This window comes from Carcharodon carcharias, chromosome 30, assembly GCF_017639515.1.
Source record: "Carcharodon carcharias isolate sCarCar2 chromosome 30, sCarCar2.pri, whole genome shotgun sequence".
In the NCBI taxonomy this organism is placed as follows: Eukaryota; Metazoa; Chordata; class Chondrichthyes; order Lamniformes; family Lamnidae; genus Carcharodon; species Carcharodon carcharias.
Genome location: NC_054496.1, coordinates 5,297,117 through 5,317,258, shown reverse-complemented (window position 1 = coordinate 5,317,258; position 20,142 = coordinate 5,297,117). Strand labels below are relative to the sequence as shown.

Genomic DNA, 20,142 nt, shown 5'->3' with positions numbered 1-20,142 from the left:
GTGAAGCATGTGGTAAAATGGAGGGATGGAGAATTGAGGAGAAGTTCTGGGATTTGGTAAAGACTTAACCTCTTGCTATTTAAATATGCAGTTCCAGTTTCTGTCCGATATTTAATATGTTTAACTTGAATTCTGTAGATTGTTCCTGTCAGAAGAGTTATCTAATTGAAGGAAACCTGTAGAGAATGTACCACACACAAACAGGTTGGTGGGAGCCAAATGGCTTTAGAAATGGAGCTCAGATGCAAGCAAGTTATGCCAAGCCTTTGTAAACTCAATGGTTAGGCCCCAGCTCGACTATTGTGCCCAATCCTCAGAAGAATGTCAAGAGATCTGGAACCAGAACAGAGAACGCTGGAAAAGCTCAGCAGGTCTGGCAGCCTCTGCGGAGAGAGAAACAAAGTTAACCTTTCGAGATGAGCGCTGAAGAAGGGTCACCTGGACCCGAAGCGTTGACTCCGTACCTCTCTCCTCAGAGGCTGCCAGACCTGCTGAGCTTTTCCAGCGCTTTCCATTTTTGATTCAGATTTCCGACATCCGGAGTATTTTGCTTTTATCTTGAGGAGGGGATTTACTGGAATGTTACCCGGGATGAGGGGCTTCAGTTATGTGCGTTTGACGGCCATGGCAGGCCTTGAACCTGGTGAAGAGGAACTGTAGCCAGACTCGGGTAACTCCTTAAAACTAGTTTATCGACACTATGTACAATATGTGCAAGGTTGATACCGAGTAGGCACATCTCCTCTGTGAGCTGCCCATCTGCTGTACAGAGTCTGTAGTACGTGACTACTGATATCGCAGGTACATCATAGTTTGCATCACTCATTAGCATATCTATCCTATTAACCCATTGCCCTACAATGTGGGGAGACTGGGATTGTTGTCTTTAGAGCAGAGAAGATTAAGTGGAGATTTCATCACAGTGTTCAACATCATGAGGGGCTTTGATAAGAGCAAATCGGGAGAAACAGTTTTCCTCCGGCAAGAGGGTTGGCAACCAGAAGACATAGATCTAAAGTATAGTAATTGACAAAATACTCATAGTTATGATTTGGAACACATTGCCTGAAGGGACAATGGAAGCAGTTTCAGTAGTAACTTCCAAAAATGAATTGGATAAATACTTGAATGGAAAAAAATTGTATGGCTGTTGGGAAAGAGTAGCAGATTGTGACTAATTGGATAGCTCTACCTGAGAGCTAAGCCACACTATCTCCTCCTTTGCTGTATGATTGTATGACTTATTGTCTTTAAATACCTCGGTTATCCCAAATTGCATTATAACTAATGAAGTACTTTTGAAGTGTGGTCGTCTTGGTAATGCAGCAGCCAATTTGCAGACAACTCGGTAATAATGACCAGATAATCTGAACTTCTGATGTGAGTTGAGGGATAAAGATTGGCCAGGGCACTGGGGAGAACTTCTTTTGTGTCCTTCTGAAGCAAGCAGAGGAGGCCTTGATTTGCCATCTCGTATGAAAGAAAGCACCACTGACAGTGCTGCACATCCTCCATGTTGCCCTGGAGTGTCACCTTCATGATAGGCACAAATCACTTTTGACTTTGAGACAGGAGGTCTACCAACTCAGTATGGTTGAACATATGAATTAGGAACAGGAGTAGGCCACTTGGCTCCTCGAGCCTGCTCCGCCATTCCATAAGACCATAAGATGTAGGAGCAAAGTAGGCCATTCGGCCCATCGAGTCCACTCCACCATTCAATGAGATCATGGCTGATCTGATAATCCTCAACTCCACTTTCCTGCCTTGTCCCCATAACCCTTGATTCCCTTACTGATTAAAAATCTGTCTATCTCAGCCTTGAATATACTTAACGACCCAGCCTCTACAGTCCTCTGTGGTAAAGAATTCCATAGATTGACTGCCCTCTGAGAGAAGAAATTCCTCCTCATCTCTGTTTTAAATGGGCGACCCCTTACTCTGAGATTATGTCCAGTGGTCCTAGACTCTTGTACAAGGGGAAACAACCTCTCAGCCCCATAAAAAGCTTATATGTTTCAGTAAGGTCGCCTCTCATTTTTCTAAATTCCAATGAGTACAGGCCAACATACTCAACCTTTCCTGATAAGAAAATCCCTCCATACCTGAGATCAACCTAGTGAACCTTCTCTGGACTGCCTCCAATGCCACTATATCTTTCCTTAGATAAGGGAACCAAAATTGTTCACAGTATTCTAGGTGTGGTCTAACTAGTGCCTTGTATAGTTTTAGCAAGACTTCCCTGTTTTTATACTCCATTCCCTTCGAAATAAAGGTCAACATTTCATTTGCCTTCCCTATTACCTGTTGAACTTGTATGCTAGCTTTTTGGGATTCATGCACAATGACTGCCAAATCCCTCTGTGCTGCAGCTTTCTGCAGTCGTTCTCCATTTAAGTAATATTTAACTCCTCTATTCTTCCTGCCAAATTGCATAACTTCACATTTTCCCACATTATATTCCATCTGCCAAGTTTTTGCCCACTTACTTAACCCATCTATATCCCTCTGAAGACTCCTTGTGTCATCCTCACCACTTGCCTTTCCCATCTATTTTTGTGTCATCTGCAAACTCAGCGAAAGTACATTCACTTCTCTCATCTAAGTCATTAATATATATTGTAAATAATTGAGGCCCCAGCACTGATCCCTGTGCACTCCACTAGTTACAGGTTGCCATCCCAAAAATGCCCACCTTATCCCAACTCTCCGTCTTCTATTAGTTAGCCAATCCTCTATCCATGCTAATATACTACCCCCAACACCATGGGCTGTTATCTTGTTAACTAACCTTATGTGCAGTATGTTTTGGAAATCCAAATATATTACTTCTACTGGTTCCCCTTTATCTATCCTGCTTGTCGCCACCTGAAAGAATTCTAATAAATTTGTTGGGCATGATTTCCCCTTCATGAAGCCATGCTGGCTCTGCTTGATTAGATTATGTATTTCTAAATGCTCTGCTGTTACGTCCTTTATAATAGACTTCAACATTTTCCCAATAACAGATGTTAAGCTAACTGGCCTATAGTTACCTGTTTTTTGTCTCCTTCCCTTTTTGAATAAGGGTTTACATTGGCCATTCTCCAATCCTCTGGGTCTTTTCCAGAATCTAAGGATTCTTGGAAGATTACTACCAGTGCTTTCACTATCTCTGCAGCTACTTCCTTTAATATTCTAGGGTGCAACCCATCAGGTCCAAGGGACTTATCGGTCTTTAGCCCCATTACTTTCCCTAGCACTTTTTCTCTAGTGATAGTTATTGTGTTTGTTTCCTTCCTGCCTTTTGCCCCTTGATTATTTAGTATTTTTAGAATGCTATTAGTGTCTTCTACCGTGAAGCTGAAGCATAGTATTTATTCAACTCCTCTGCCATTTCCTGGTTCCCCATTATAATTTCCCCAGCCTTATTCTCTAAGGGGCCTAAGTTCACTTTGTCTATCTCTTCCTTTTTATATCTTTAAAGAAGCTCTTACTTTCCATTTTTATATTCCTCGCTAGTTTACCCTCAAAATGTATTTTCTCCCTCTATTATTTTTTTGATTATCTTTTGGTTTTTATTCAATAAGATCATGGCTGATCTGATTGTAACCTCAACTCCACATTCCCACCCACCTCCAATAACTTTTCACCTCCTGTTTATCGAACAATTTCTACCTATGCCTTTTATTTTCACCCCCTTTTGACGAAGAGAGTTCCAAACACTCATGAACCTCAGAGAAAAAAAATTCTCATCTCTTTCTTAAATGGGTGACCCCTCATTTTTAAACGGTGACCCCTAGTTCTAGATTCTCCCACAACAAGGAACATCCTGTCAACATTGACCCTGTCAAGACCCCTCAGGATCGATATGTTTCAATTAAGTTGCTTCTTACACTTCTAAATTCCAACAGATGCAAGTCTAGGCTGTTCAACCTTTCCTCTTAAGACAATACGCCCATTCCAGTTATTAGTCCACTAAGCCTTCTCTGAACTGCTTCCAGTGTATCTACATCTTTTCTTAAATAAGGAGACCAATATTGTACATTGTACACCAGATGTTGTCTCACCAATGCTCCTGTAGGACTGAAATATAACCTCCCTACTCTTGTATTCAACTCCCATCACAATAAACAATAACATTCTATTAGATTTCCTAATTACTTGCTGTACCTGCATGCTAACCTTTTGTGATTTCTGCACTAGGGCACCCAGATCTCTCTGCATCTAAGAGCTCTGCAATCTCTCCACATTTAGATATGCTTTTTTATTCTTCCTGCCAAAATGGACAATTTCACATTTTCCCACATTATACTCCATTCACCAGATCTTTGCTCACTCACTTAACCTATCTATATCCCTTTGTAGCCTCCTCATGTTCTCTTCACAACTTACTTTCCTACCTATCTTTCTGTCATCAGCAAATTCAGCAACCGTGCCTTCAGCCCCTTCATCCAAATCATTTATATAAATTGTAAAAAGTTGAGGCCCCAGTACTGATCCAATGTTAAAGGCGCTATAATAAACGCAAGTTGTTATTGCTGTGAATGTGATGACACAGCTTGCTCTCCTGGATAGGATAGTGAGAACGTTAAAGGTCATGGAGTTCCACCAGAGATTTGTACGAACTGTACAGTTCACAAATCAACCTTAAAGATATAAAGAGCAGTGAGGGCTTAAGAGCAAGTGAGTTTATTAAATTATTAAAACTATGACTATATACAAACAGTGTTCCAACATCACATTCAGCAGGAAACATCTCATGCATTACCAAGTTACCCAGCCATATTGGCAACACGTAGCGTGAGAAACCATTTTTATTTTAAAGAATTCCTGAAGCAGCACCAAGTTACCATCAATCCCAGCCAGGCTGGATCTCCAGTGACCCAGTGCTTCCTGTGCAAAGTGCCCTTCAAGTGAGGACGAAATTGGGAATCTTGTGTGAGACCCTAAAATGGAAACCTCAAGCAGGTTGAAGACCATCTCCCTGACCTGATCGGAGGAAGTACTGCACAGGGAGGCTGCTCCCCGGAAGGGAGGGAGACAGGGAGAGACAGCGGTGCTGGTGACTGGAGAATTGTATGGTCAAATGATAAGGAAACAAATTTAAGACTGGAGGAGACCATTGAGGATCAGGGAGGACATTCTTCTTCAACTTTGCTGACATGCTATATTTTTCTGGAGTTTTCTCGCTTGCGAAGAGCACAGAAGAAAGAACAGGGCGAAGATGAGAATCATTCGCAGCACGAATGTCTTGGCATCCAGTTACTTTGAGGTGACACCCAGGAAGAATTTCATATACTCATATACTACATAGCTGATGCTCACAGCAGGTACCACCTTCATGAAGTTTGGGGTGATTCCTCGGTACAGGCCAGACCAACCTTCTCCTTGCACTATCCTGGAAAACTGCTGAATCATGTTCAACTGTGGTTCATCTTTGATGACAGCTGGGGAAGGAAGATATACAGAAACAGAGGTTTGTAATTGACACGCTAATGCTAACTGTGAATTACAGTATATCCAGCACACTCTGCTCCCACTCCCTGCTCCCAAGGCATTCCCAGTTCCCGCTCCCAGTCCCCACTCCCAGAGCATTCCCAGGGCACTTCCAGTCCCTGCTCCCAGAACATTCCCAGACCCTGCTCCCAGGGTGCTCCCAGGCCCATTCCCAGGACATTCCCACTACCTGCTCCCAAGGCATTCTTAGTCCTCGCTTCCAGACATGGGGCACATGTTGATCTGTGCAAGTAGCCTCAAGATAGTGAGGGCTGAGGAGGCAGTCTCCAGAGGAGATGAGACCAGATGGACTTGTGAGGGTATGTGTGAGAGAATGCGTGGTGATGTCCCTTGAGCTGGCAGTGAGTGAGATGCCAGTGAATGTGCGATGGGATTGAGTGTGTGAGTTTAAAGTGATGAGACAGCTGCACAGATGAGATCATTCATCCTCTATCTGCATTGGATGACTAACCTTTTCTGTGCCGCATTGGCACTGATCACCACTGCCATGCTGGTTTGGTGATGCGGCTGCCCGTCCTGCGGCTAGAGTGGTGGTAGAGGACATCACAGCGGGCTCCACAGTGACCTAAAGAGCATCATTAAACTTGGGGCTGCAGGCATTTTGCCTTTTGTGGACATCTTCCCTGGAGTAGTCGTGGGCTGGAAGCACTGAGGTGTGGCGCGTGCGACTGGACTTTAAATAAGGCGCCCGGCGTGATGAAGTGGCCAGGCGATGGTGAGTGGATGGATTAGACCCCACCTGCCGTCGAAACGGTGTGATTCCTGGGAATGCATAAATAATGTGGCGGGTTTGGGACGATCCATCATGAAAACCCGCCATTATGGCCAGCGGGTAAAACGTTGTTTTACCTGCCAGTTTCTGCACTTCATGCAAATCTGGGACAATTCCATCCCCAGTTTCAGCTCCCAGAGAATTCCCAGCCCCGCTTCTAGTCCCTGCTCCCAGAGCATTCCCAGTTTCCACTCCCAGGGTGCTCCCACTCTCTACTTCCAGTCCCTTCTCTGCTCCCACTTTCTTGCTTGCGGAGAATATCAGAGAAAGAAAAGGGTGAAGATGAGGATTGTTTACAGGACTAACATCCTGCCACCTGGTTACCTTGAGGTGACATGCAGGAAGAATTTCATATATTAATATGCAACATAGCTGATGCTCCCAGCAGGTACCACCTTCATGAAATTTGGGGTGATTGCTCAACGCAGGCTCCCTGCTCCGGCTCGTCCTGTTCCCGTGCCCCCACCTTGCTCCCCCGCTGCCCCTGCTCCGGTGTGCTCCCTGCTCCGGTGCGCTCCCTGCTCTCTGTGCTCTTCCGTGCTCCCATCTCCCACTTTCTCTGCTCTCGTGCACTCCCTACTCCCACACTCTGCTCCCACACTCTCCTGTGCTCCCGTGCTTTTTCCCTGCTCTCTCTGCTCATGCGTGCTCCCAGCTCCCACTCTCTGCTCTTGCTCTCCCTGCTTCCATGATGCTGCCACTGCTGTTCTGCAATGGACCCCTAGAGGTGTAGGAGTGGAGCCTGGCATTATTTTGCTCTTGCTCCTTGAGCTCTTGAACTCTGCCAGGCAGTTCCTGATGGCAGTATTTCTCAGCTTAGTACATCGAGAATGTTTACAAACCCCAGCCCCTGTTTCTGAGTGCTCTACATCCTCTTCCCCCAGCCTATCCCTGACTTATACTGAGGAAGACCTCAACTCTCACCTTGTGCTTGCATTCTGGTCCGAACGAGTGCCAGTGGGTAACTTGCCAGTTGACCACAGGTACTGGAGAAGGTGCCACAGCCAAGAAGCACGAGGACTCCGGGGTCAGTGCTGTCACGGCCGTATCTTTGTAAATAGCGGTTCTTCACTGTCTGTCATTGAAGGAGAGGAAATCTTATGAGAAGGGAGTGGTGCACAGGACTGGGGAAGGGCTGTGGACAAGACTGGATTAGAGACTGCTTGTGGAATCCAGTGGCTGCCTTTATTCTATCAGATGGGAACACATTCCCCTCCATGACATCAGCGGCAGATGTAGCTTGTCCAGAGTTAGGCTGCATGTTTTCAGCTGGTCCGCAGTGTCTTACCAGTAATGGTGGAAGCAACTTGAAATAATGACAGAAGTCTGTCACACAGTTTTTAAAAATGGACAAACAGCAAAGCAAGGGAATTCTGTGGGTATTCAACTACAGAAGGCTTCACAATCAGGTCTGATCAATTGTTTCCCGATGTACAAAATACACACACACATACATATATATATACACACACATGCATGCTCAGATACACGTATATACACACACATATACGAACACTCATGTATACACACACACTCTCACAGACACTCTCAAATACACACGCACACATATACTCACACTTAAAAGTATACACACACATGTATATATGCACACACATACACTTTCATATACACACGCACGCACACATGTATACACAGATATATGCACACAGACACACATGCGCATATATACACACACATACATATACATATATACACACAGATGCATATATACGCACGTGCACACGTATAAACGCACACATGCATTCACATACTCATATACATATGCATTAATGCACACACGTATACACATACCACTCATGCACACGTATGCACACATGTATGTGCACACATGCATGCACATATGTGTGTATACACACTCATATACATGTTTACACACACTCACGTATACATACACACAAACACGCGCACTCACAAGTATACACACACATTCACTCTCACACGTATACACACACATACATATTCACACATAAGCTCACACAAACACATACACACACATGCATACACACACATACACATATACACACACTCAAACATACACACGTATACATGCATGCACAAGTAGACTCACATACAAGTATACACATGCGTGCATATACACATGCACGCACACACACAGATACACTAACACACACATCTACACATATACATATATACACACATATACGCATGTATACACACGTATATACATACACACGTATATACGCACATACACATGCACGTATGCACACATACACATGTATACACACGCATACACATGTATGCACGTACACAGACACATATACATACATGTATACATACGTACGTATGGCACACACACATGTACACATATATGCACACATATACATGTGCACACACACACGTACACAAATACATGTACATACATGCACGTATACACATACACATGTATACACACACACACACACGTATGCACACATACACATGTATACACACATACATGCATATATACACACACGTATACACATGTACAATTACATTATCATAAATACATGTATACACATATATGCATGTGCGCGCACACACGTGTGTGTGTATGAATATATATATATATATATATTATATATATATATATACACACACACACATTTGCACTTCCACGAATGCATGTAGGTGGGTGCAGGTCTCCCATCTCAAGGAGTCTGGGCAAGGGTGAAGAACAGTGGTATTCTCCCTTGGGATCTCTGTTAATTCTGCAACCAGGTGTCAGGAATTACACAGGAAACTTTTTTATCCAGTGAGTTGTACTGAGCTAGAATACACTTCCTGAAAGTGCAGTGGAGGCAGAATCTTTGAATATTTTTAAGGTAGAGGTAGATAGATTCTTGATAAACAAGGTGGTGAAAGGTAATCAGGGATAGGCAGGAATGTCGCATTGAGGTTAAAATCAGATCAGCCATGATATTATTGAATGGTGGAGCAGTTTGAAGAGCTGAGTAGATACTCCTGCTCCTAATTCGTATGTTCGGAGACTCGATTCACATCATACTGTGGGCAGTACTGTACCCAGTTTCACATTAACCCTTTCTGCCAGGCCGTTATACTACACCAACCCTCAAGTCTTTATCCAATGTATTTACAATTCTATTACACCTTCTCCCCCCTCAGGTCTCTGTGTTTACAAGTTCAGGCAGTCTGGAGGCTTTATAACTCTTCCAGATCTTGTCTTTGTAATACTTGGAGAAGAATAGACTCTGGTGTACTGGGTAAACCTTGTGAAATGGGAGGTTGTTTTGGATGTGGTCATCCTGGAGTTTGGTTGGTTGTTCCTAATTCTCTTTTTTTTGTTCTTTGGAGTTAACCACTCCTTCTCAACTCACCATCTGGTGTTATAGATGGTCATTGGTTTATCCCATTCCCTGTGAGAACAAACTCTCAGCTCACCTGTCATGTGCATTCCTCCCATGTGCGGTTCACCAAGATGCACGTTGGTGTTTACATTTCAAAAATGGAACCTCTGTTCCCACTTCTTGTACCACTTTACCCAAATAATTGATTAGCGTCTTACTTTGCAGTTGTCTTTCGAGCTAGTTATTCTGGTAAGTTGAGTTGTTTTTGTTTCAGAGTTAGCTGCAGAACTCTGGTAAGTTCAGTTGTCTTTGTTTCAGAGTTAGCTGCAGAACTCTTATATAAGTTTAACAACTTCATCTGGGCATTCAGTTCCGTTTGGAATCTTTCATCGCTGGTTACTGTCTGCTTAGACTCTTTCAGTTCATTCTTTAGATCTTCCGTCTGTTTCAATTAACTTTCCCTATCTGCTTTCAAATCTGGATTTTCTCTTTCAAACTGTGATTCTCATCCTGCACGTTATTCAGACTGGATCGAAGTTCAAGAATTTAATCAGTTTTGATTGTTAATTCTGCATTCAAGTAACTGTTCAGATGCATCGGCAATTCTTTCTCCTGTTCCAGGCATTTTCCATTACTCTTCCTAGAGACTTCTGATGTTTGAAGTTCATCAGGTTTCAGTTGAAGATCCGCCTTGGCTGAAGTTGTTTCGACAAGGTTATCATTTAGGCCTTTCAAATCCTCTTTCAAGTGTTCTACTTGTTGTGAGTGACATTCCAGTGTTCTCATCAGTTCTTCGTTTTCTTTATCAAACTCATCTTTCATACGTGAAAGTTGGTTCCCTCACTGATCAGTTTTTTTCTTAGCAGAACATAATTCCTCTGTGCTATCCTTCAAGCTCGCATTCTGTAATTGCACTTCTGCCAATTGTTTCTGAAACTCTTCGGACACTCTTTTGTGAGAACTGCTACTTTCTCTCGCCTTTCTAGGGTCTTGATTTTCATTTCAGCCATTTCATTTTTCAGCGGCGCAATGGTTCTCTGTAAGTTTGAGGTATCCGGCGTTTTTCCTTCTCGTTCCTCGGACTTTAGCTCCAAATCAACATCTTCTGATCTTGCTTCCATCTTTTCTTTATCTGCCTGCAGTTTGGAACAGTCTATTACTTTTCCTGAGCATTACCACCTGCTGTTGCAGTTTGGGAAATGTGTAAGGATTTTCAAAAAGATTTATTTTGAAGACTTCCGGAATGCTCTCTGCCTGTCTGGCACCATTGTGTGGTTTGCTTGGGCATTGCTTTCTTTCCCTTCATAGCTTTACTGGGGGTTTTCGATCCCTCTTTTTAAGTTCTGTGCACTCCACAACTCAAAGGTTAAAATATCTATCAAAGGCTTTTAATATTTCATCAAAGCTGGTTAAGGATTCATCAGTGCACTGCATTTGGATTACTTCATCAGCAAGTTCCCCAAACGAGTACAAAAATGTACTCATTTGGACTTCCTTCGACTTTCTACTTAGACCTGATGTACTCCAGTAATTTAAAATATTACTTCTCCAGGACACCCAATTTTGCGTCAGGTTTAGCCCTTGCATGAGTCCAAACTGGTCTAGTAAGGTATATTTTTGGTGCATGGTCATTACATTTTAAATGTGTATAGTGCTTTAAATGCTGTAAGGAAATCCAAGATGGCACTGCAGTACACTTCTTCTCAGCGAAGTTTCCCGCACTTGTTGGTTTTGGCAGGCTCCTGTACTAATGGCATTCGTGATTTCTTTAATTAAAATTTTCACCAGCGACTTCCTGGAGTGACTATTCTGGATCTTCCCTGCACTACCTGAGGATTCTCTGGCCTTGAAACTGTCGATATCAGGCTTTTGATGGGGTTTAAAATTCTGATGATTTATTTATTTTTGTTCGGGAACGAGCTTGGCCGCTGCGTGGTTAGGTGCTGACTCGGAACTTGGAATGGTCGTGATGCAGTTTAAAATAGTAATTCTGACTGCTGTTGACTTTAAAGTTTTTTAAGCTCATTCAGGCCGTCTCTTTGGGGGTATGGGTTCGGATCCCAACGCTGCCACCATGTTGTGAGATGTGTATAGCCCAGTAGATTGCACAAAGAGGTTCTGAGTCTTGTATAGTTGAACAGTAAACGTTTATTAACTGCTCACAACTATGTCCATATAAACAGTTTAAGGCCTAAGCTAGGAGTTGTGCTTGCTTCTACACACATCTCTGTCCAGTACAAGACTGCCCTTTACATCACACTGTGGGCGGTACTGTACCCTGTCCCACATTAACCTTTTCTATGTCAGACGCTTATACTACAGGAACATCCAAGAAACTTGCGCAAAAGTCACTATTGTTTTTTTAGACTTACCTCATAGACAGCAAGGTCGATCCCAGCATAAGGAATGATACCAATTACATTCGGGACATATCCTTTGAAAAATGACCGTGGGCCTTCTGTCCTGAACATTTTCTGAGCGCAATCAAAGATTCCACTGTACTGGCCACTCTTTCCTAGGCCCATCCTGGTCTTTAGTATCTAAATGAGCAAGAATTTCTGGTGAGAACCGCAGGATTTTCATTGTTTCGAGATAACAGCGTTTTCAGGATTAGAGGGAAACTTAGACGGAATAAGAGAGATGAGAGAAAGAAAGAACTTGCATTTCTGTAGCACCTTTCACAACCTCAAAACATCCTAAAGTGCTTTTTAACCAATGAAGTATTTTTTGATAAATAGTCATTGTAATCTAGAAATCACAGCATCAATATGTGCACAGCAAGCTTCCACAAACAGCAATGCGATAAACGACCAGATAGCCAACATCACTTATAAAAAAACTAAGAGATAAATATTGGCCAGGACATCAAGGAGAAGTCCCCTCCCTGCTCTTCTCTGACATATTGGGATGGGGTAGAATCTTCCACACCCACCTGAGAGCAGACAGGGCCTCTGTTTAATGTCTTATCTGGGATCGTCAACCTTTTCCATTATAAATTCTTACATCCGCATTCAAGATGAGGACCTGCCTTTTAACTGCATTTAATTACAGCCTCCTGCTAATTGAATAGTTGCAGCACCGCCACTGGTGATTTTGTTTTCTCTCTTTATTCTTTCATGGGATGTGGGCATCACTGGCAAAGCCATTGTTCCCATTCCTAATTGCCCTTGAACTGAGTGCCTTGCTAGGCCATTTCAGAGGGCAGTTAAGAGTCAATCACATTGCTGTGGATCTGGAGTCACAATATAGACCAGAGTGGTAAGGACAGCAAGATCCCCTCCCTAAGGACATTAGTGAACCCAGATGGGTTTTTGCAACAATCGATGTTAGCTTCATGGTCATCATTACTGAGACTAGCTTTCAATTCCAGATTTATTAATTGAATTTAAATTCTACCAGCTGCCATGGTGGGATTGAACCCATGTCCCCAGAGCATTAGCCTGGGCCTCTGGATTACTAGTCCAGTGACATTATGACTTCACCACTATTTCCCCCAAAAAGAAGCTGCAATTGCAACGTGATATGTTTACTCAGACAGATCCCATTATCAATGTAAATGTAGGAATTTACAATGGGAATGTAAATATAAAAACATAGTGTTTAACATTAAAATATGGGTAGCTTAACAGCTACCTGTCTGGTCCAATTATCCCCAACTCCCTAACCCCACTTCATCTGAAAATTCTAAACCCCGACTTGCATTGAGAATGATCAAACAGTAATTTTATATATAGTAATTTATATATGTATATATATATATATATGTATATAATTTATAATTATAATTTATATATATATATATATATTTATATATAGTAATTTTTTATATATATCTATGTAATTTTATATATAGCCTTGCCTATTTATCCTGAATTTTTAAGGTGGCTTTTGTTTTAGTGTTCAAGAAAAATGTCGTTCTAACTTCAAAATCACTGCTGAAAAAATAGAACACATTTAGCAAGCTATTCATTGTTAAGACACAGATCAGCAATGACATGATTGAATGGCAGTGGAACGGATCAAGGGCTGAATGGCCTCCTCTGCTCCTATGTGGTCAGTAATAGCCCTGTTGTTAATAATGGTGACTATCAAGTATTAGTGTGCTGGAGACACAGGAGACTGCAGCTACTGACCTGGCAGCAATCTCATAAACATGAGGAGGCTGTTCAGTCCATCCAGCCTATCTGCCGATTAGTTAGATCCTGCCTGACCTGTATCTTAACTCCATCCACATGCCTTAGGTCCACAATACCCGAAAGGTCTTGTTCAGGTAAAATCTATCAATCTCAAATTTGAAATAGTTAATTGAGTTAGCATTCACTTTATTTTGCGGGAGAGAGTTCCACACTTCCACCATCGTCTGTGTTTCTCAGCTTCCCTCCCAAATGACCTGACTCTGATTCTAAAGATATGTCCCTCTGTCATAGATTCTCCCTGTCCCCACACCCTGCCTCCCCTGCACCGCACTCCACCCCCGGCCATTAGCGAAGAAAAAGAACTCTCTCTGCCTGATCAATTCCTTTGAAAACCATAAAAGCCCCAACCAAAGCCCCTCTATGTTCCTGGAGATCTGTAATCTGTCAATAACCCTCGGAACTGTGATGATGTCTTCAGGTATTGTACGAGCTGCTTACCTCCATTGGGTAGATCAGCGTCTGGCTAGTGACACCAGCGAGTGAACCTGCCACAAATCGTTCGTGTACCTCAAGTGTGGCGTGTGAACTTGGAAGGAACCTTTTGTACTGTTCAGGAATTAAGAAAAAGTCTTAGCAACAGGATATCATCATGATGCCTTTTAATAACAAACTCAATGATTGGGAAACCCAGTGCTTCAAGAAAAGAGCAGAGGGGAGTGACACTAATTGAATGAAGCTTTCAAAGAGCCAGCACAAGCAGAATGGGCTGAATGGCCTCCTCCTGTGCTGTATGATGATCTATCAATTAAAGAGAACTTTCAGTATTTTACTTCTGATTGATTGAAACATTAATTGTTTAAACTTGAGCCCTGAAACTCTGAAAAACAGAACTGACCATTGCTCAGTGCATTGCAGCTCTGCAAAACTGCAGACTCTCCAGCAATGCAGCATTCCGTCAGTGCTGGCCCACCCCCCTCAGTACTAATGCTCCAACAGTGCGGCGCTCCTGCAGTACTGACCCTATTTCAGTGCAGCACTCCCTCAGTACTAACCCTCCAACAGTGCAGTGCCTCATGGCCCAGCATATCCCCCACTCTATCACCAAGCCAGGGAATCAACCCTGGTTCAATGAAGAATGCAGGAGGGCATGCCAGGAGCAGCACCAGGCATACCTAAAAATGAGATGTCAACCTGGTGTCAACACAGGACTACTTGCATACAAAACAGCACAAGCAGCAAGCGATAGACGGAGCTAAGCAATTCCAAAACCAACAGATCAGATCTAAGCTCAGCAGTTCCGCCACATCCTGTCATGAATGGTGATGGACAATTAAACAACTCATTGGAGGAGGAGGCTCCACAAATACCCCCATCCTCAATGATGGAGGAGCCCAGCACATCAGTGCAAAGATAAGGCTGAAGCAGTCGCAAAAACTTCAGCCAGAAGTGCCGAGTGGATGATCCATTTTAACCTCCTCCTGAGATCCCCAGCATCACAGATGCCAGTCTTCAGCCAATTCGATTCACTCCATATGATATCAAGAAATGTCTGAAGGCACTGGATACTGCAAAGGCTATGGGGGCTGACAATATTCCTGCAATAGTACTGAAGACTTGTGCTCCAGAACTTGCCACACCCCTAGCCAGGCTGTTCAAGTACATCTACAACACTGGCATCTATCCAGCAATGTGGAAAATTGCCCTGTTACGTCCTGTACATAACAAGCAGGACAAATCCAACCCAGCCAATTACCGCCCCATCAGCCTACTCTCCATCATCAGTAAAGTGAAGGAAGGGGTCATCAACAGTGCTGTCAAGTAGCACTTAGTAATAACCTGCTCACTCACGCTCAGTTTGGGCTCAGCTCCTGACCTCATTGGTTCAAACATTGACAAAAGAGCTGAACTCCAGAGGTGAAGTGTGTGTGACTGCCCTCGACATCAAGGTCTCATTTGACCAAGTGTGCCGTCAAGGAGCCCGAGCAAAATTGAAGTCAATGGGAATCGGTGGCAGAGGGAAACTCTCCGCTGATTGGAGTCATACCTAGCACAAAGGAAGATGGTTGTGGTTGTTGGAGGTCAGTCATTTCAGTTCCAGGACATCACTGCAGGAGTTCCTCAGGGTAGTGTCCTAGATGCAACCATCTTCAGCTGCTTCGTCAATGACCTTCCTTCCATCATAAGGTCAGAAGTGGGGATGTTTGCTGATGATTGCACAATGTTCAGCACCATTTGCAACTCCTCAGATACTGAAGCAGTCCATGTCCAAATGCAGCAAGACCTGAACAATATCCAGGCTTGAGCTGACAAGTGGCAAGTGACATTCATGGCACACAAGTGCCAAGCAATGACCATCTCCAACAAGAATGAATTTAACCATCTCCCCTTGACATTCAATAGCATTAACATCACTGAATCCCCCACGATCAACATCCTGGAGGTTACCATTGACCAGAAACTGAACTGGACCAGCCATATAAATACTGTGGCTACAAGAGCTAGTCAGAAGCTAGGAATCCTGCAGCAAGTAACTCTCCACTGACTCCCCAAAGCCTGCCCACAAAGCACAAGTCAGGAGTGTGATGGAATAATCTTCACTTGCCAGGAGGATGAGTGCAGCTCCCACAACACTTGGGAAGCTCGACACCATTCAGGACAAAGCAGTCCACTTCTTTGGCACATTCACAAACATTCACTCCCTCCACCACCAATGAACAATGGTGGCAGTATGTACCATTTACAAGATGTGTTGCAGGAACTTAAGGCTCCTTAGACAGCACCTTCCAAACCCACGACCGGCTAACATCTAGAAGGACAAGGACAGCAGATAGATGGGAACATCCCCACCTGGAAGTTCCCCTCCAAGCCACTCACCATCCTGACTTGGAACTATGCCACCGTTCCTTCAATATCGCTGGGTCAAAATCCTGGAACTCCCTCCCTAACAGCACTGTGGGTGTATCTACACCACAGGGACTGCAAGACTGCAACGGTTCAAGAAAGCAGCTCACCACCACCTTCTCAAGGGCAACTAGGGATGGACAATAAATGCTGGCCTAGCCAACAACGCCCACATCCCATGAATGAATAAAAAAAATCCCAGTCACATCGGCAGAGATGGGAATCCAAGCATGGAACGCTGGTAGTGCAGACTTAAGCAGAGATGTTGGAAAGTCCAGTGGGTCAGTGCAGGGTCTGATGGAAGTCATGCTGGGTGAGTGAGATGGAGGTCAAGTCCCACAGCCATCTGCTGATGACCCACATATTAATCTCTGACATTGTCAAGGTTAAATTTTCGACTGTCTGACAGATCCACTTTGATGGAGCGAACCTTTGCCTGTGGGAATAAATGGGAGACATTGGTAATTGCATGACCTCTCTCAGGGAGTGACCACAGACCCCACATTGTACTACAGTCTCGTCAGGTCTGCTGTATGGAGTAGTGTGGTGTACTGGTTATCTTACCGAAGTAGTAATGCACAGAACCAGAGTTTAAATTGCAGCCTGACTATCTGAGAATTTAAATTTAGTTTAAACAATCTGGAAATGAAATGTTAATGGAATCATGACTGCATGAAAGTGTTTCCATCGTTCCACAGACAGTGATTGAGGTTATGTAGATTCATTTATGAATAAGCTGGATAAAGGCATGAAGGAAAGTGTAGAGTTGGAATATAAGAACACCAGACTTAGGAGCAAGAGTAGGCCATTCAGCCCTCTGAGCCTGTTCTGTCACTCGCTAAGATCATGACTGACCTGATTGTAGCCTCAACTCCACTGTCTATCCCCCATAACTCTTGACTCCCTTGTCAATCAAAAATCTGTCTAACTCCGCCTTGAAGAAATTCAATGACCCAGCTCTATTGCTCCTGAGGGAAGAGAATTCCACAGACGAATGTCCCTCTGAGAGAAACATTTCTCCTTATCTCGTCCTAAAAGGGAGACCTCTTATTCCTAAACTAATAGTTCTAATATTCCCAACAAGGGGAAACATCCTCCTGGTATCTATACTGTCAAGTCCCCTCAGGATCTCCAATGTTTCGTTAAGATCACCTCTTATGCTTCTAACCTCCAATGGATACAGACCCAACCTGTCCAACCTTTCCTCGTAGGATAAATCTTCATTCCAGGAATGAGTCAAGTGAACCTTCTCTGAACTGCTTCTAAGGCAATTATACCTTTTTTAAAATGAGTCCAAAACTGTACACAGTATTCCAGATGTAGTCTCACCAAGGTCCTGTACAGCTGAAGTAAAACTTCTCTACTTTTATATTCCATTCCCCTTGCAATAAATGCCAACATTCCATGTGCCTTCCTAATCACTTGCTGTACCTGCATACTAACTTTTTGTGATTCATTTACCAAGACACCCAGATCCCTCTGAACCACTGAGTTCTGCAATCTCTCTCTATTTAAATAATAAACTGCTTTTCAATTCTTCCTGCCAAAGTGGACAAGTTCATATTTCCCACATTTTAACCGTCTGCCAAATTTTTGCCCATTCACATAACCGGTCTATATCTCGTTGTAGACTCTCTACCTCCTCTTGACAGCTTACTTTCCTACCCATCTTGGTGTCATCAGCAAATTTAGCAATTTAGTTGGAGGCCCATGCGGAGCACACACCAGATGGACTGAATGGCCTACCAGTTAGCTTAACATCTATCATTGGGAAAATATTGGAGTTTATTATAAAGGATGTAATAGCAGAGCATTCACAGAATCACACAGTGCAGAAGAGGCCCTTCGGCCCATCGAGTCTGCACCAACACGTGAGAAACACCTGACCTACCTACCTTCCTAATCTCATTTACCAGCACTTGGCCCATAGCCTTGAATGTTATGACGTGCCAAGTGCTCATCCAGATACTTCTTAAAGGATGTGAGGCAACCCGCCTCCACCATCCTCCCAGGCAGCGCATTCCAGACCGTCACCACCCTCTGGGTAAAAAAGTTTTTCCTCACATCCCCCCTAAACCTCCTGCCCCTCACCTTGAACTTATGCCCCCTTGTGACTGACCCTTCAACTAAGGGGAACAGCTGCTCCCTATCCACCCTGTCCATGCCCCTCATAATCTCGTACACCTGGATCAGGTCACCCCTCAGTCTTCTCTGCTCCGATGAAAACAACCCAAGTCTATCCAGCCTCTCTTCATAACTTAACTGTTTCATCCCAAGCAACATCCTGGTGAATCTCCTCTGCACCCCCTCCAGTGCAATCACATCCTTCCTATAATGTGGTGACCAGAACTGCACACAGTACTCCAGCTGTGGCCTCACCAAGGTTCTATACAATTCCAACATGACCTTTTTTCCTTCTTCGCCGATGCTGCCAGACCTGCTGAGTTTTTCCAGGTAATTCTGTTTTTGTTTTGTATTTCCAGCATCCGCAGTTTTTTGTTTTTTGCCTTTTTCACCACCCCACTAACATGCCCCTCTGTTTTCAGAGATCTATGGACACACATGCCAAGGTCCCTTTGTTCCTCAGAACTTCCTAGTGCCATGCCGTTCATTGAATACTTCCTTGTCAAATTACTCCTTCCAAAGTGTATCACCTCACACTTTTCAGGGTTAAATTCCATCTGTCACTTATCTGCCCATTTGACTATCCCGTCTATATCTTCCTGTAGCCCAAGGACACTCAACCTCATTATTAACCACCTGGCCAATCTTTGTGTCATCCGCAAACTTACTAATCCTTCCTCCCACATGGTCATCTATGTCGTTTATATAAATGACAAATAATAGGGGACCGAGCACAGATCCCTGTGGTACACCACTGGACACTGGCTTTCAATGAATAAAGCATCCTTCTGTCATCACCTTCTGCCTCCTACAACTAAGCCAATTTTGAATCCACCTTATCAAATTACCCTGTATCCCATGTGCATTTGCCTTCTTTATAAGTCTCCCATGTGGGACCTTGTCAAAGGCTGTGCTGAAATCCATATAAACTGCATCAACTGCACTACCCTCATCTACACACCTGGTCACCTCCTCAAAAAATTCAATCAAATTTGTTAGGCATGACCTCCCTCTGACAAAGCCATGCTGACTATCCCTGATCAAACCTTGCCTCTCCAAATGGAGATAGATACTCTCCTTCAGAAATTTCCCCAATAGTTTCCCTTCCACTGACGTGAGACTCACTGGCCTATAGTTCCCTGGCTTATCTCTACAACCCTTCTTGAATAGCGGAACCACATTAGCTGTTCTCCAGTCCTCTGGCACCTCCCCCCTGGCCTGAGAGGAATAAAAAATTTGGGTCAGAGCGGCTGCGATCTCCTCCCTTGCCTCTCAGCAGTTTGGGACACAAATCATCCGGACCTGGAGATCTGTCCACTTTTAGGCCTGCCAACATCTCCAATACCTTGTCACTCCCTATATCAATTGGCTTAAGAACCTCGCA

The 20,142-nt window shown here is 43.7% G+C and overlaps 1 protein-coding gene across 1 annotated transcript in view; it reads right to left on the bottom strand.

Moving 5' to 3' along the window:
• Window positions 1–4,655: 4,655 nt before the first annotated feature.
• LOC121271297 (calcium-binding mitochondrial carrier protein SCaMC-1-like) overlaps window positions 4,656–20,142 on the bottom strand; it is a 104,014-nt gene continuing 88,527 nt past the window's right edge. Inside the window, exons 7-10 of the mRNA XM_041177185.1 lie at window positions 14,232–14,339; window positions 11,970–12,137; window positions 7,196–7,346; window positions 4,656–5,429 (exon numbers count right to left, since the gene is read on the bottom strand). Coding sequence (XP_041033119.1) covers window positions 5,245–5,429; window positions 7,196–7,346; window positions 11,970–12,137; window positions 14,232–14,339 — 612 coding nt within the window. The 3' untranslated portion in view covers window positions 4,656–5,244. The remainder of the gene's footprint in view (window positions 5,430–7,195; window positions 7,347–11,969; window positions 12,138–14,231; window positions 14,340–20,142) is intronic.